The sequence below is a fragment of the Triturus cristatus genome, chromosome 10, assembly GCF_964204655.1.
Source record: "Triturus cristatus chromosome 10, aTriCri1.1, whole genome shotgun sequence".
Classification (NCBI taxonomy): domain Eukaryota; kingdom Metazoa; phylum Chordata; class Amphibia; order Caudata; family Salamandridae; genus Triturus; species Triturus cristatus.
The window spans coordinates 949,761,265-949,777,365 of record NC_140593.1 but is presented as its reverse complement, the minus strand read 5'-3'; the positions used below and the strand labels follow the sequence as shown (position 1 = coordinate 949,777,365).

The following is a 16,101-nucleotide window of genomic DNA, read 5'->3' as shown; positions in this document are numbered from 1 at the left end:
GTCAGGCCTGTAGTCACAGTTTGAGTGGACTCCCATGGGTGGTACAGTACATGCTTCAGCCCATTGGAGACCCCTGGTGTACCTATACCCTGGGTACCTTAGTACCATATACTAGGAACTTACAAGGGTACACCAGTGGCCAATTGTGGATATAAAAAAGTACTTACCATGGTCAATTTAGGGAAAAAGCACAGTGACTGGGGTCCTGGTCAGAAGGATCCCTAGCAGACTAGGTCAAAGACATACTGACACCAAGCAAAAAGTGGGGGTAACCATTAAAGCAGATCCTACTTTCCTACAGACAGTAGCAGTGTTACAGAGTCTCTAGGTGTGGCATCAGTCGGGAGTTGTTTTCCCAATTTCTTCTCCTTCTACACATGAGATATTGCATTATTCTAAGGCTGCTGGGAATACCGGTGCAAGAGGTCCAGACCAATTACCTATCACTGTCATCGAATTGGATCCGGACCTATGGGCATCCTACCTAGTGGCACTTTTCTGCTACTGTTATTATACTGGGGTGATCTCTAGTTCATGGAGGGGTAGTGTTTTTTTGCCGTTACATAAAAAGAAGCCCCTTAAACACACCCACCATTTATAGGCAGTTAACCCTGTTGGACGCCACAGGAAAGATCTTTTCTAAATGTGTTTTATCTAATCTACTACAATGGGAGTAGGAAAAAAATATTGTATCGCTGGAGCAGGCAGGTTTTAAATCAGGCCACTCGACTCTGAATAATATAACTGTAATAAATCTTCTGTTGGAGAAATATATGAAACGGAGGGGAATGCCTGTCTGTGTAGCATATATTGATTACTCAACTGCTTTTGATTGCGTAGGTAGTCAGACCCTTTGGAGGAAGTTAAATGCCATGGGAATTCCAGGGAGTCTTCTAAAACTCATCATTGCTCTTCACACCGCTATGTGGTGTCATGTTATGTTAGGAGGTAGGCAGGGTATGACTCTAAAAATCCCTGCCAGGGATGCCTGCTGGCGCCCTCTTTTTTCACTATTTTTTTACTGATCTGCTCGATGTGTTGAGAAAGATAGCTGATGATGCCCCAAAATGAGGCTCTTATCCTTTAGGTACACTCCTTTATTCGGACAATATTGTCCTGCTGGACCTACTCTTAAAGGTCTTCAGAAATGTCTTGACACCTTGTCATTTTATTCTGACGCTCAGTTCCTGAAGGTACATATAAATAAAACTAAGGGCATGAGTTTTCGTCCAAAGGGGTGTTGGATCAATTCAAAGCAGAAGTGGTCTTATAATAATTTTGCCATATAAGTAGTAGCATCTTACCCTTATCCTTGAATAATTATGCCGGCAAACTTGGCTGACGTCGAACATATTGCACATATATCAAATAAGGTGTTTGTCCGTGGAAATGCATTAAAGGCACTTTACGGAGCAAAAGGTCACAGGCACTTTAATAGTCTCTTAACAGTGTATAAAATGAAGATTCTGACGACTCTTTTATACGCCATAGAGACAATAAATATGAATCAATAGCACTTTATGTATAAGGTGGAGAGGAAGATTCTTCACATTATTTACACTTTAAATTCTGTGGTCACAACAGAAGCCCTAAGGTTGGAATTAGTATTTTATAAGAGGACCAGCGGCTATTTTATGATGGAACTATTGTATACAACATGCTAAAGAAAAGTCTTTCAGGAGTCTTATGGCTTCAGAATGTTTCCTTCCTAAGATAGAGGCTAGATAATTTGTAACTAATATTTTAACTGCACTTCAACACTTTTCTTTGACTAGATTAGATATCCTGAGTATGAGCAATATTCACCTCAAAAATCATTTAAAGCACGGCTTGAAAAATTATTCGATGAAAAATGATAGATGTGTAGAGTATAATTTAATTTCCATTGTATTATTCAATCGTGTCAGGCAGCAGTCCCTCAAGCGTATTTGAATTGCTACCTTGAACACAGGGTGCAAAGATGCATAATGCTATGTAGGTTGAAATGTTTACCGTTAAAAGCTATGATAGATGCTTGGCAGAATGTAGTTTTGGAGGAGAGAATATGCACCTTATGTTATATTGATGTACATTTTATATTTGTTTGTTCCATTTTAAACATTTATCGACAAATTTTTAAAGCTACTTATTACAAAATACCAACAAAAGCTGCAGTGGAGATGATAAATCGCCAAGTTAATGAATTAATGCTGTTGTGTTAATCGATGTAATTTTGTATATTGTAGATCTCATTCTAAGACCTAAATCTCTAATAAAAACCCTGAACCTTATATTGAGATGGTAAAACAGTTTATATCTATAGCAGTGATGTTAGTGCAGACAATGCAGCGCTCATACAGGGAACATAAATACAGAGACACGGTACAAATCCCAAGGTTGAAGAAATGATTTACATCAGTTGTCCACAGAGATAATATCAATTTGTATACAGTCCCTCTCAGCGAGCCTCCAAGCACTAGACAACCAAAGGAGGGGCCGCCGATGTTATTCTGTTTTTGCTGGAGTTGCGTTTCTTTCTCAACAAGCGCATTAAATGATGGGAAACACAAACGGTAGCAGCGACCCGTGTGAGGTGTTGAATTTTGGGAAAACCTTATGTAATGATGGTGACCATATATTTTGAGGGACTGTTTAATCACACTTATTTTGTTATATTAGTCGGATGGCAAAGGTCCTGCTAAGACCTGACAAGTTGTCATGGGTCAAAACGTCGACATCCCACCCCTGGTTGTCTCAGTGGTTGGAGATTCGCTGAAAGTGTATAAAAATCACACGAGCATCAGTTCAGCAAGTCTTGCATTACTATACATCCTTATGGAAACTGTACAAGATGAGATATGCATGAGTACTATTTCACTGCTCTAAGATTTCTTTGGGCAGTGTTATTAAATTGAAAATGAAAAAATTCATTAAAAGGTATCAATACTTGGACTTTTGGATCCTTGAACTCAGCTAACATGGCGAATAAACGTTCTGTGCATGATATAAATTTGCCTTTACCCCACATTTTTAGACTAATACATCAAGCACCATTTTGGGAAATGACAGTGCCTCTCATTTGGACATTATTGTTCATTGATATGTCTAAATCATGGGTGGAAACAAACCAGATAAATGCATAAAAAGATATACAAATAATCGTACAGAAAAATAAAAAAATATGCGTTTTCAGATTTGCTCATTGCAAATAAGCCAGTGGATTTAGAATACCTTCAATATTTTTCATAAACTAGGTCTCTGGATTTTGTTTGAATGTTTTCAGATATCAATGGAGTCAGATGATAGTGTGAATGAAAACCTGAGGCTTCAGTTTAAGGCTCTACAAGAACAGCAGCAGAGAAGGCTTCAGAGGTTGCAAGAGAAGAAGAAAGAGAAGCAGCAAACACCTGATCAGAAGGTCGATTCACGCACAAGGACCAACGCTTTCGGGGTTCAAGATGAACTCCATCTGTTTCAGTTGGGTACAGACTCTTCCAGTGATATAGGCAAAAGGTGAGAAAGTCTTGGGTTATGCTGTACTTCATGAAAATCAATGAGCAAGATTCAGATGCCTAGAACAATGTAATTATTTTCCATTTGTTATTTTATATAGTGCAGCCTAGACCATACTGAGTAATAGACCACATTGCAATGTGCAGAGAGAATACATTTTTAAAAGGCAGGGGATTACATGAAAATAGAATTGATGATCAATTAATAGGATAATAGCAGGAAAACACTAGTATCGGGGGGAGACAGATGGTAAAAAAGAACTAGGTTATAACTAATTTATATATATAATTATAATTTATATTACACATTCGTACTGTCATAGGAGAAATATGGTGTTGAAGCAAAAGTAGACATAACTTCTCTCACATTGATCATTCATGTTTAATAATCAAATGAGGAGATGCCGTTGGTACAACAGGTGTTTAGTTTCACATTTGAAGACTTTGTATATGGGGTTTGTTTTGATGGTAGGCTGATTGATTTCCCCATCTTGACTACACTTCATGAGAAAACTTGCTTACGGTTTATCTTCTTTTTACATGGCTGTTCGAGCAAGCTCTGTGGTGACCGCTAATCGTAAAGGACAACCAATTTAGGTGCTAGATAAGTCAGAGTTCCACATTGTAGACTTTTGTAGATAAATCAGGTGAAAATGTACTGCTGGCATCAATTGGGTGCCACTTCAGAGTGGTCACGTTTAGAATACTGTAGTCATCTTTACTGGAGGCATTGACCATCCTGGCAGCTTGCTGTTTGTTAGTCTGCCCTGAGGAGAGTGAGATTTAACTTTAGTGTTTCATTCAGTAGGGAGTTACTTTAGTTTAGTTTTTATTTAATAGTTTTGTACAGCACTCATGCTCTAATGGAGGATGCAAGAGTTTGCCTTAATGTATAGCTAATTCGAGAGAATGTAGGGGGCTATGCATGAAAACAGAAAACATTGTGCTTCGTAGTTCAAACACTTTATAATTACCAGCACTTACAATTTCGATAGTAACGTCCAGTCTTGATAAGAGTATGAATTGAACCATTTGTTTAAATTCTTCATCCAGCAGAAAGCTTTCACTTCACACAGGAGTCTGATTTGAAACTGTGACCTAATATGAATTTGGAGGTTGAGATTATTGTCCGAAATGAAGCCCAGGGATTTATTCCATCACAGACTGTGGGCTCTCCTGTGTATTCCATACATTCTCTAAAGTCTGCATGGACATGGAATAGTTGGGTGGCTTCATCTGTAAGAATTTTGTTTTTGAGGGGCTTAATTTGAGGGAGTGTTGTGACATCAGAACAAGTGTGATTTGGAGAGGAAGTGTTCAAATAGAACAAAGTGTCACCGCCATAGAATTTGTATGTGTTGACATTTTTTTTAGATAAAAGCCAAGTAATTCCATCCTTTAGGTCCTGTAGAGTAGAGGAGGGGTTAGAGTGGTGGGTTTTTGATTTTCTCTTTTTTTTTTGCATTGGCATTGGTTACCATGGTATTATGTGGAACAGTTTGAGTAGGGGGATGTGGAGGCAAGAGTCACCTTTTCCTAAGATATCAAATGCATTGTCTGTGAATTGTAGCATTGCAGTGTCCGTGCTGCAGCCCAGTTGAAAACCTCATAGGACCTCATCAAGCATTTTCTTCTTCAAAGTTGCAGTGAAGGTTTCTCCACAAAGCTTTCCTAGACTTTTGCTAATTTCTTCTTGATAAGCAACCAGCTTTTTTTAGCAGAAGAGTAGCCAGGATATTTTTGAGAATTTCCTGAAAGTTCTTTGCAAGAGTGAGGCGTTAATTTTCTTTAAGTTTCACAAAGGAATCAAAGATGAACAGATGTGTTTGATGAGAGAGGTTACTTTGGGATCTGTGAAAACAGTAGATGGTCTAAGCTCTGAAATGGGTTCGCTCAACATATACAGGGGGCCTTCTCTGAACGTAGATCAGGTAATCATGTTTTTCTGACTTTCTGAATTCAATAAAGCTGAGTGAAAGCATAATCAGGGAGAGTATGTAGGGCTATTATTAGCTAGGAGAATCATTCAGCCAAGTTTTGGGTAGGCACAGCGGGGCCAAATTGTTTTATTTAGCTGATCTGACCTTGTATAAAATACAATTCAAAGAGGACCATACTCCATTACTCAGAGGAGTCAATACTGTCTTGATTATTTGATACTTACCGTGGTTGGAATTTTATGGGCCCCCTTAAGGTGGACTAGCTGAACCTTCAATTCCACAGAAGATATACAATGTCGTTTGGATAAGTATACTGTACTTACACTAGGGTCTTTATCACTTTGAGATCTAGACTTGCAGATCAGCACTTTATGAGGGATTGGGTGAAGAAATAGAATACGTATTTTAAATCATTTGGGTTGTTTCTGAGGACTTGTGGCCCGATTATGACTCTATGACAAGCTGGGGGTATCCCCGCCGCCGCATTACCAGTTAAACCCCGGGCTGGCAGTGTTGAGACTGCGGTGCCACGGCGGTGGCACGATTCGGCTCATAGCCACTGTGGCATCGCCTCTTGTACATTGGCGCACTGTGCACCATGTTGTGCATGTTACACAGCGCACTCACGACAGTGCAAGAAGAGATAGGGCACAACATGTGCCCACATGCACACACCCCACTGGCTACAACGCCCTGCGGCCCTGTTTGCGGCCCGTCCCCGGCCTTTCCGCCAACCTTTTTTATGGAACAGGCACTCAAAGCAATCCATGCTTTAGCTCTGTTTTCCCTCCTTCTAACAAATTAAGAGACTTGGGGCCATATGTAGGAAGCCTAATACCGGTCGGTAACGGCCGATTTTGGGTAAATATCCCGTTACCGACCGGTATTTAGGCTTTTGGTATGTAGGGGGCACATTTCAGGATTCGGTAATTTACCGAATCGGTAAAATTACCGATTCGGTAAATACCGAATCCTGAAATGAGATGTAGGGGGAGTGTGTCGTTGGTGTGGGGATTAGTTATTTACCACCAACTAAAAGGTGATGGTAAATGACGAATAGCTTTGATAAAGCATTTTTGTGCACTTTGAAGTGTGCAATGTGGCAGACATACATGCCCTTAGGGCATGTATGTGCGCCACATGTGCACACATGGACAAATCAGGGGTGCAACAGGGTGTCAATGTGACACCCTGCCACCCATGATGATGCCTCCCCCATTACCGATTCGGTATTTACCGATTCGGTAATGGCAACTGGCTTCCCATTCATTCCTATGGGCCTCCAGGCCCATAGGAATGAATGGGAAGCCAGTTGCCATTACCTAATCGGTAAATACCGATTCTAAAATACCGACATTTACCGATTCAGTAATATTTTACCTACATTACATTTACCGATTCATAAATAGCGAATCGGTAAAATTCGGTATTTAAGAATCGGTAAATGTAATTTACCTACATATGGCCCTTGGTCTTGAGCAAGAATATATGATGTTACTTAGCATACCGTTACTCCGCAGGTATTTACTTCACAGTTTTTACTTCGCAAACACCTTAACTACGCGTGATTTTAGTGTGCATGCTTTTACTTCGCAAATATATAAATACTTTAAAAATGCTTTTACTTCGCAGTTAATTATTAGGCATACCGTTACAACGCGTTATTGGTACTTTAAAACAAAAAATTAATTGAAATAGTAACCTATCCCCAGGCACGCACCCTGAACCCTAAAATTACCCCAGCACCCCAAAACCCTATCTCACCCTGACCCCTAAAAATATCCCAGTAACCCAAAACCTAAACGCACCCTGAATCCTAAAATTACCCCCTACATCCCAAAACCCTAACCCACCCTGACACCTAAAATTACCCCAGCACCCCAAAACCTAAACCCACCCTGAACCCCAAAAATTCCCTAGCACCTCAAAACCTTAAATGCACCCTGAACCCTAAAAATACCCCCTACACCCCCAAAACCCTAACCCACCCTGACTCCTAAAAATACCCCTGTACCCCAAAACTTTAATTTGCTCATTAACTCCATTATGTGTAGTAAGTGCATGCTAAGTAATGGAACATGCGTAGTAAATGCATGCTAAGTAAATGCATGCTAAGTAATGGCATCTGTGAACTAAAATATGCATAGTAATGGTAATATGAAGTAATGACCGCGTAGTTCTTGAGCAATGCTGGCTCCAGTTATCTTGGTTCACAATCTATTCCTGAGCTCAGGTAACTAATGTTTATCTGGAAGTTTCGTAACTCTTGATCTTTGTACCTCTATCTGCACAGTTCTGTTCCCTAGTAGAAGAAACGGGGAAATTGCAGTTTCAAATTAATTGTTCTCTGAGAAGCTGGAGTGGAAACTATTAAAGAAGATGGGGCTAGATATGGATAGGGTCCCGTTTAGTTCCATCTGATATTGAATTGATTGAGGGATGTATTTTCAACATGTAGACCACATCGTGTCACTTCGAATAAATGTCCTCTCACATTGGTGCTAAGAGATAGTGTAGAATCAATTTACACATTCCTTATCTTGTGCCTGGTGAATGCAAAATATAATGTGTGTCACTGGCCAGGGGTCAGGATTCTCTTTCACACATTCACTGTTGGTGCCATTAAATCACACACAAGCACTAGTACGTTCTGTTAGACCAGGTTGCATACATCTTAGGTATCAGCTTACGTCCATGAAAACTGGTCTCAATATCCCTTCCCAAACAATGTAGGTGCTGGGCTACTGACTTCATACTCTATAAATTAAATTAAATATTTGCATGTGCTTAGCACAAGCACTTTAATTGATGTATATTATCTCCTTCATTTGCACAGTCCAGGGCTCCTTGCTTCTTGACAAGAAAAATAAATATATCCATGTATGTGTTTGTTTAATTACTCTGCATCTTACCAAATCCTGATGGAGGTTTCTGCTGACAGTTCCTTAATATTACAGGTTACTGGAAGATGAGAATGAACAACTACAAGAACAGCTGCGAGAAGTTAAAGATGAAAATGGTAGACTTTACAAACTGCTGCAGGAGAAAGACTTTGAAATTCGGCATCTAAAAAAGAGAGTGGAGGAAGACAAATTTGCTCTGGCAGGTAGAGACAGATCTTGCAATCCCCGTCATGTTTAGGTGTTCATTTGGGAGGGTGTCTTCTGGCAATCTGTTTCTTGCATTGCCAGTTGCAAACAACCTGCATGTATGGGACAGACTAAAACACAAACCACACAATAGCTGTGATGTGAACCCCCTTATTTTAACTTGTGCCACAGTTTTAGACTTCACAGTTTACCCTCACTGCATAGAAATGATCAGTTTGCATTTGTATTTGTGAGTTGGAAATTAGCAGAGAAAATGATCTATTTTATTTTACCCCTGATCTGATATCTTCCTTTGCTTGTATTCTCTTGCTGTTAACCTATATCTAAGCATATTTGTACCCTTCCAGGCATCCGTTTGAAATAACTGCGTGAAAGTTTCTTTCCTGCGACACCCCAGTTTTTTATTCATTTAATTTGTTTCAGAAGTCCGTTTTTCATGCCTTTCCTATGAACTTATACCAAGGCTATTTAAGGTCAGTTGTAATGACTGTTTTTAGTAGTCCAATGCCATACCTAGCTCAGGGATAGTGGTAGATTAATTTTTTCCTCATAAATGCAGCACAGTTCAGCAGTAATTTGGCTAAATACTGTCTCTAAGTATATTCATAAGCACACAATCCTGATAAACTGCAGTGCAGGGTAATTTCATGCAGTGAATTTGCTTTGCTTTTAGAACAGCAATCATGCATTTGGAATTGTAACTCAGTAGAATACCAGTGTCTGATCCAAATTAAAACCCTGACCTTGGAAACTTCAGTCACATTGGCTACAAAAATAATTTTTGGTCTGCTTTTTCTTAGTCATGGTGTGTGACCTTCCTGTGTAATATATGCATTATATGGCATCCACCTTCCTTCATTTAATGTTTGTTCCACCCATTGGTTCACAGGTGATGATGAATGAATTGTTCAGGTAAGTTATCTAGAGTTGATAATTACATGAAAACAAAGTGAGAGTTTCACCAGTCTCTCTTCTTCCTTAGGATATACCAGATGAACACATTTTAATAAACTGAATTTGCATTGGTAATTTCAAATAAGGTATTCCACCTTAATATCTACTCCAGAATATCGTGCTGCCAAAATATGGTGGACAAATTATGAAGAACCAACATATCAACAAGGTACGTATATATAGGTAAGTATAGGTTTACATTATTACTTAACTCCACATTCACGTACCTTGAAGATTTATTAATCTTCATGGTACTTGAATGTGGAGTTCAGAATAGTAAATCTACACTTACCTATATGCACTAAACTTCTCGATATTTTGGTGCTCTTGGTAGCACGACGTTTCAGCAGTTAAATGTGCCATACTACCTCGCCTAACCATCCATTTACCCTTCCATTTACCTAAAAACCTCCATTGGTAACTGTTTGGTTTTCCTGTGTTACCTGTTGTATTCCTAGAAACTGCAATATTGTCTTTTGTCGGGATACAGATTTCACAATTTAAATATATATATATTTTTGACCGATGTTCATTCATGGCTTGTCTGATTTCTGTTCTATAACACAACAAACATTGAGCAATGGATTCTTTGTAGTTTTTTCCAATCACAAGTGCTGTGACTTTATACGTCTAGAAATAGAAATACATGTAGTCAGCCTATGTCCGAGAAACAAATTTAAAGGTGACTCAATAGTGGGAGATAGCTACTTGGCATTCTTTTAAATTTTGTTTTGAGTTTACTGAGAGGATTTAAATTGAAAGTTTAATAAATTACATAATCAGGCAAAGACACGCTTGTAAACTATAAGTTTATACATCAGGATATTCCAATGTGGTAGGTCAAGCTGCAGACAAGTCTGACATATTTGTATTTAGGGACCATACTGCTCAGATTTTATTTCTCCAATTAATAAAATATCTCAACAACAACATGAACAACACAATTTTTTACATGAAATCTATTAACCATATTCTATCAAGATACTTTGGTTGCCATGCAAGTTTTTGATAACATATAATCCCCATTATTAATTATTGTAAATTTCAATGGGGCTTTGTTTACAAGCATTGGAAAATAATTTAACCTGATTTCTTTGCTTATTATGTTTAGAATTACAGCCCTGCACAAATGCTGTTTGCATGCATTAGCACTTTGGAGCCAGACATATTGGCTTTGCCAAAGCTTGTTTTTCATCATGTTCATTACAGAAACACCTAGTACAGTAGCCTGATGATGCCATAAAGATAAATGTTTTTTTAAATTTCTTAATGCGCAGTCTATCAAAAGTGAACATGTGGTTAGCGTGACATCCATCCAGCCTGGTCACAACAAAGTTGTAAAATCATATTTTTTATGGTTCATGTATCATTCTTTGAACACAGAAAAATATTCTTTTGAGTAATGCTTGACAGAAATTGCAATGCATTCACATTTTCTTTAGGCCATTTTTCAAGTATTTGGTTATGCTACAGAATGTGTTGCGTTTTTGTGGAAAGCCTTCTTTTTGAGATGGCTTTTGCGGTCAGGAAAAAGTTCCTGCCAACTGCTGGTCCTCCCAAAAACAATACACCCAATTGAAGCACCTGATACCTAACAAACAGTAGCATGGTGGTGAGAGGAAAAATACTCCTCTGGGCTAATCTAAGACGATAGTGCAGACTGAAATAGTATGCCGGTTTCAAAAAAGTTCTTCAGTGTTCAGAATTAAGCCCTCAAGCGTGCCCATAAAGCTGTATGGGCAAGCACACCACAGATTAATCATCTCCCTTTCAACTCCTCTTAATGGCTATAATCCAAGCATTCCCTTCAACTTCCTAGCAAATGTGTTTTCTAACAGCAGTGCTTTATGTATTCCTAAACTCCTACAGGAAATCTAGGGCGAGATGTACTAAACCATTTAGCAGTCCCAAACCTTGCGATTCACAACATCACAGGGTATGCAACTACTAAATGCCTTTTTATTATGTACTAAGCTCAATGAGCGATTGAGTAAATGTTTAACAAATCACAAAATGGGTTTAGAAATGAATTCTAAATCGCAGTTTGGAAGGAAAGGTTTTAGGGCATCCTTTCCAAATTGTTTGGGAGTCTGTCTACTCCCAAACAAACTATTTTTTCGCAAAAAAACTTTTTTTTTAAATTAAATTTTTTTTAAATGCAGATCAGTTTTCTTTCAGGCAAATGGTCTGCATAAAAAAGTTTATTTAAAAATTGCGACCTACCTCATGAACAGTAAAGAGGTAATTCAGATTGCAATCCACTCCGAATCCTTATTTTGCTAGGCAAACTATTAATGCATAGATAGGTTTTCAAAATAATTTAGTGGTTGCAAAAATACTTACAGTATTTTGTGTCCATATCTACAAACATCTGGCCCTAAATAGTTTATTTACCTGGCCTTGGTTTGTTACTCATATGTTACTCAATTACTTCTGGGCTGTTTCTCACCAATTGCTGCCTCATCAAAGTAGCTGGTTTGAAGGTGCTGAGGGGTTTTCGTGGAACCTGAGTACTCAACACTGGGTCCCCTTTTACCAGGTGCCAATGCCTGCTCATGCAGTCTCTCACTCTTGCATGGTAGGCATTGTAACCTGTTATCATTCTCACTTCCTGCGTTGTGTTTCCTTTTGCGTTTCTCACTTTTTTAAACAAGATGTGTTCTCTAGGTATCCCATCCATTGTCACTAATGCTTGGTTTAGCACTCTCTGACTGTAGCCTCTCTCTTTAATTCTTACTGTTAAGTCACTTTGAGCTTGTTCTAGAGAGGTAACCTCGCTACAGTTTCTCTTCATGCGGAGTAATTCCGCATATGGGATACTCTGTTTTAATTTTTGGGGATGGAAACTACTTGATTGGAGGATGGAGTTTCCCGCAGTGGGTTTTCTAAAAGTGCGTTTGCGCAATTTCCCTTCTTTAATAAAAACTTCCAGATTTAAAAAATATACTTGGGATTTGCAGATAGTACTAGTAAAAGTTAGATTTAACTCATTGTTCTTCAGAGCTGTTATGAAGTCTCTTGCCTTTTCAGATGACCCTTGCCATAAATAAATAAATCATCGATAAAACAACACCAAATATTGATTTTATCTTGCCACTCTGTTTTGAAGTCCACCATCAGCACCTGCTCCTCCCACCAGCCCATGTGTAGATTCGCATAGCTGGGGGAGAAGCAGGTGCCCATGGCCGTACCCCTTAGCTGCCTGTATGAATCATTTCCAAAAAGGAAGAAGTTGTTCTCTAGACATAGTTTGGCTATTCTAATCAGCATTTCTGCATGTTCACTTTTATTGGTCTGCTTCCCAAAAAATGTCTAAGAGCCCTCTTGATGTGCAATACTCGTGTACAACTAGGCTACATCTAAAGTTATCTGACTCTTCCCATCAGACCTCATGCAATATATATATGCAATTGAATATGTCGAAAACATCAATATCAATCACGAAAATTAAAAATTTACTTCCAACATAAATAGACAACAAGTTGACTATTTAGATGTCAATATTTACATACGTGAAGGACAAATAGCAACCACTCTTCATAGAAAAAGCACTGAGGGCAATTCTATCTTACATGCCAGCAGTACGCACCCCAAACATGTCATCAATAATATACCGTATGGTGAACTATTAAGGCTCAAACGCATCTGCAGCACAGAAGAGGATTTAGCATATTGTACCACACTGGCCCTCGATAGATTCAAACAGAGAGGTTACAAAGATGCCATTCTAAATCAGGCTGTGAAGAAAATGAAAGCTAAACCCAGAGATGCTTTATTAGACAACGACACAACAACCGTACATGACACAGATCCATTACTCAAGGGTACGGATGTTGTTCCCAGATTTGTTACAATTTACAACCGTCAAGAAAGGAAGATCAGGTCCATTATTACACAAAGTTGGCCTATACTCCTGACCAATGGGGTCTTAGCCCCTAGACTCCCCAAAGCTCCAACTATCACCTATGGAAAGGACCCTCAATGAGAGCTCAAATTACCAAAAGCTTTCCGGAATTGAGCAAAGACTCTATGTGGTTGCAGCCCCGGCCGGGGTTTGTCAAATGTTCCAGCTGCAGGGCTTGCAAGTTTGTAACAAATACCACACAATATGCCACCCCTTTCTGTCCAGACATGATCAAAATCGAGGGAACCTACAACTGCAAAACAGAATATGCAGTTTATGTTCTGACATGCACCTGTGGCTTAAGATATGATGGCAGCACTAAGCTACAGGTGCATGTCAGAATCCTCCAGCATCTTCGAGCAATCGTAAATAACGACAGCTCATATCCTGTTGCAAGACACTTTAAGTCAGTCCACAATAATGACTTGCAATGTCTCAGGTATTTTGTAATAGCAGCAATTCCAAAACCACACAGAGGAGGAGACAGGGATAAGATGCTGAGGAGGTTGGAATCAAAAATGATTTTAGAATTGGACAGTAAGTTTCCCAATGGGTTAAATACCACGGAGGATTTGTATAATTTTCTATAACATGGTATTTATTTATAATAATACATGAGAGAATAATTTTTCTGCACCAATCATTTAAGCTGCTTCCCTGCAGCATCGTCGATTTTAATCTTTTCTTAATTTGATTATTTATACAATAGATATTATTTTTACACTTTTGGGATTTTTGTCAAATTCACGTGAACTGTATCTTATGGTTATATATTTGATAAGATGTTTTCATAGAATATGGTTCAGTCATTCTATATTTAATATATCTTATGTTGGGGTCAATACAGAGAACAAGAACTTTCAATCTAAGGACGAAAAAGAACTCAGCAGCATTCAAGCCGCTTATTGAATGCTTATTGTTATGAGAGACAATATTGGCTATTGTTATGAGGTCAATTCATTGCTTGCGTTATTTGCACATATATTTTTTGTAAATTGTTTACAAAATTTTGCTTGATTCAGATCAGGGATCATTTGCACATAGCGTAATTTGCACAGATTGTAGTAGATATATGCTTTATTTTGCACATATTTATTTGCAACATTTGCACACGAATTTGCATTGGATTTGCACATTTGTCCTTTTTATATATCAATTGTCATGTATTGGTATATAAAAAAGATTACAAATGAAAATAATAACAAATTGCTCCTGTTTTGTTTACATTATGAAACAGGTGGCTAGAAAAAGTATTTGCATTCATGCTTATTATTCGTCATATTTATATTTTCATTTTTGATATATATGTCTCTTTTATTGTCAGACTCCAGTGAAATGAATTTGTGACACATTTACATTCAAACAGAAAAAAGACTGAGCCAGATGTCAATAATATATTTGTGTATACAGTATTTTTTCTATGTTTATTATCCCACGTGGTGAACACAAAGCATATTAAAAAAAATGGCGGACTATGTACTGACGCTCTGTGAGCAAGGGCAACCGCCCGAAACGCGTCAGATTTTTGCAGCTCTGTAAATAAAATCCATCCGTGCCTTATCTTTGGGATTCGTGGTGTCCCTGTTTGCCATGGAGGAGGTGCAGGGACATCGTGGTTTATTTGATATATATATATTTATATATATATATATATATATGTGTGTGTGTGTGTGTGTATGTATTGTACAAGTGAAATCTGAGCCTAACTATAAAGTCCCTGTAAATTTTGTTTTCTTCAATGATTTCTAAATTTTTTTAATTCTATTTCCCAACTATAACGCCCCTGTAACATTTGGTTTTTTAATTGAATTTCTATAGTTTTTGAACTAGTAGTCTTGTTTGCAGAGTGGTGGAGAACAGGGGTTTGGCCTCTGAACACCTGTCAGCAATTCCGCTGTGTGGGACTTACTGGAGGTAACTGAAGGGCTTGCTGGCCCCCAAGGACCCGCAGCATCCAGGGGGACTTCTTCCCCCAACCAGCAGTGTGCCAGGAGGTGTGTTTGCAGAGTGGTGGAGAAAGGGTGTGTGGCCTACAAAGACCTCTCAGCAGTCCCACAGTGTGGGACTTACTGAAGGTAACAGGAGGGCTTTTTGGCCCCCAAGGACCATCAGCATCCAAGGGAACTTCATCCCTCAACCAACACTGCACTAGGAGGCCCGTTTGCAGAGTGGTGAAGAAAGGATGTGTGGCCTCTGGCGACTTGGGGATATTTAAATACATTTTTTTAAATTTATTCGGGGAGGGGAGCCACGTGGTCCCCCTTCCCTGGGCCATTTTTGGCCCCGGGGACCAGATTCCCTAGGGCCAGGCAGATTTTGAATAGGGAAGGGAGGCCACGCGACGCCCGTCCCAAGGACGATTTCAGCCCTTGGACCCCATCCCCCGGGGCCCGGCCTCTAGTGTGGGTCCAGAGTCCTAGAAAAAATGTAAACATTTATATAAGTGGGCTCCCGTAGGCCGGTATTTTACTGCCAATTCGCAGTGGATAAGCAAATCCGCTGTAAAATAATAAGAAAAAAAAGCTGTAGCTCCCTCGCCTGACCACCCCACTACCCCCGGAGTGGACTAGGGCCCAGGAGCGATGCATTTTCCCAAGCCTCACTGAGGCCCCGGGTCCCAATATCCCGGGGCCAGTTTAAAATTAGAGTAGAGGTGGTGAGCGGCCCCCATTCCCCAGGCTCCACCAGGCTCCTGCCGGGTG

General features: G+C 39.2%; 1 protein-coding gene across 1 annotated transcript in view; it reads left to right on the top strand.

Moving 5' to 3' along the window:
- The window catches only part of CCDC13 (coiled-coil domain containing 13), a 244,721-nt gene that overhangs the window by 22,678 nt on the left and 205,942 nt on the right, over nucleotides 1–16,101 (top strand). Inside the window, exons 2-3 of the mRNA XM_085628796.1 lie at nucleotides 3,263–3,492; nucleotides 8,389–8,537. Of these exons, the coding sequence (XP_085484922.1) occupies nucleotides 3,263–3,492; nucleotides 8,389–8,537 (379 nt within the window). The remainder of the gene's footprint in view (nucleotides 1–3,262; nucleotides 3,493–8,388; nucleotides 8,538–16,101) is intronic.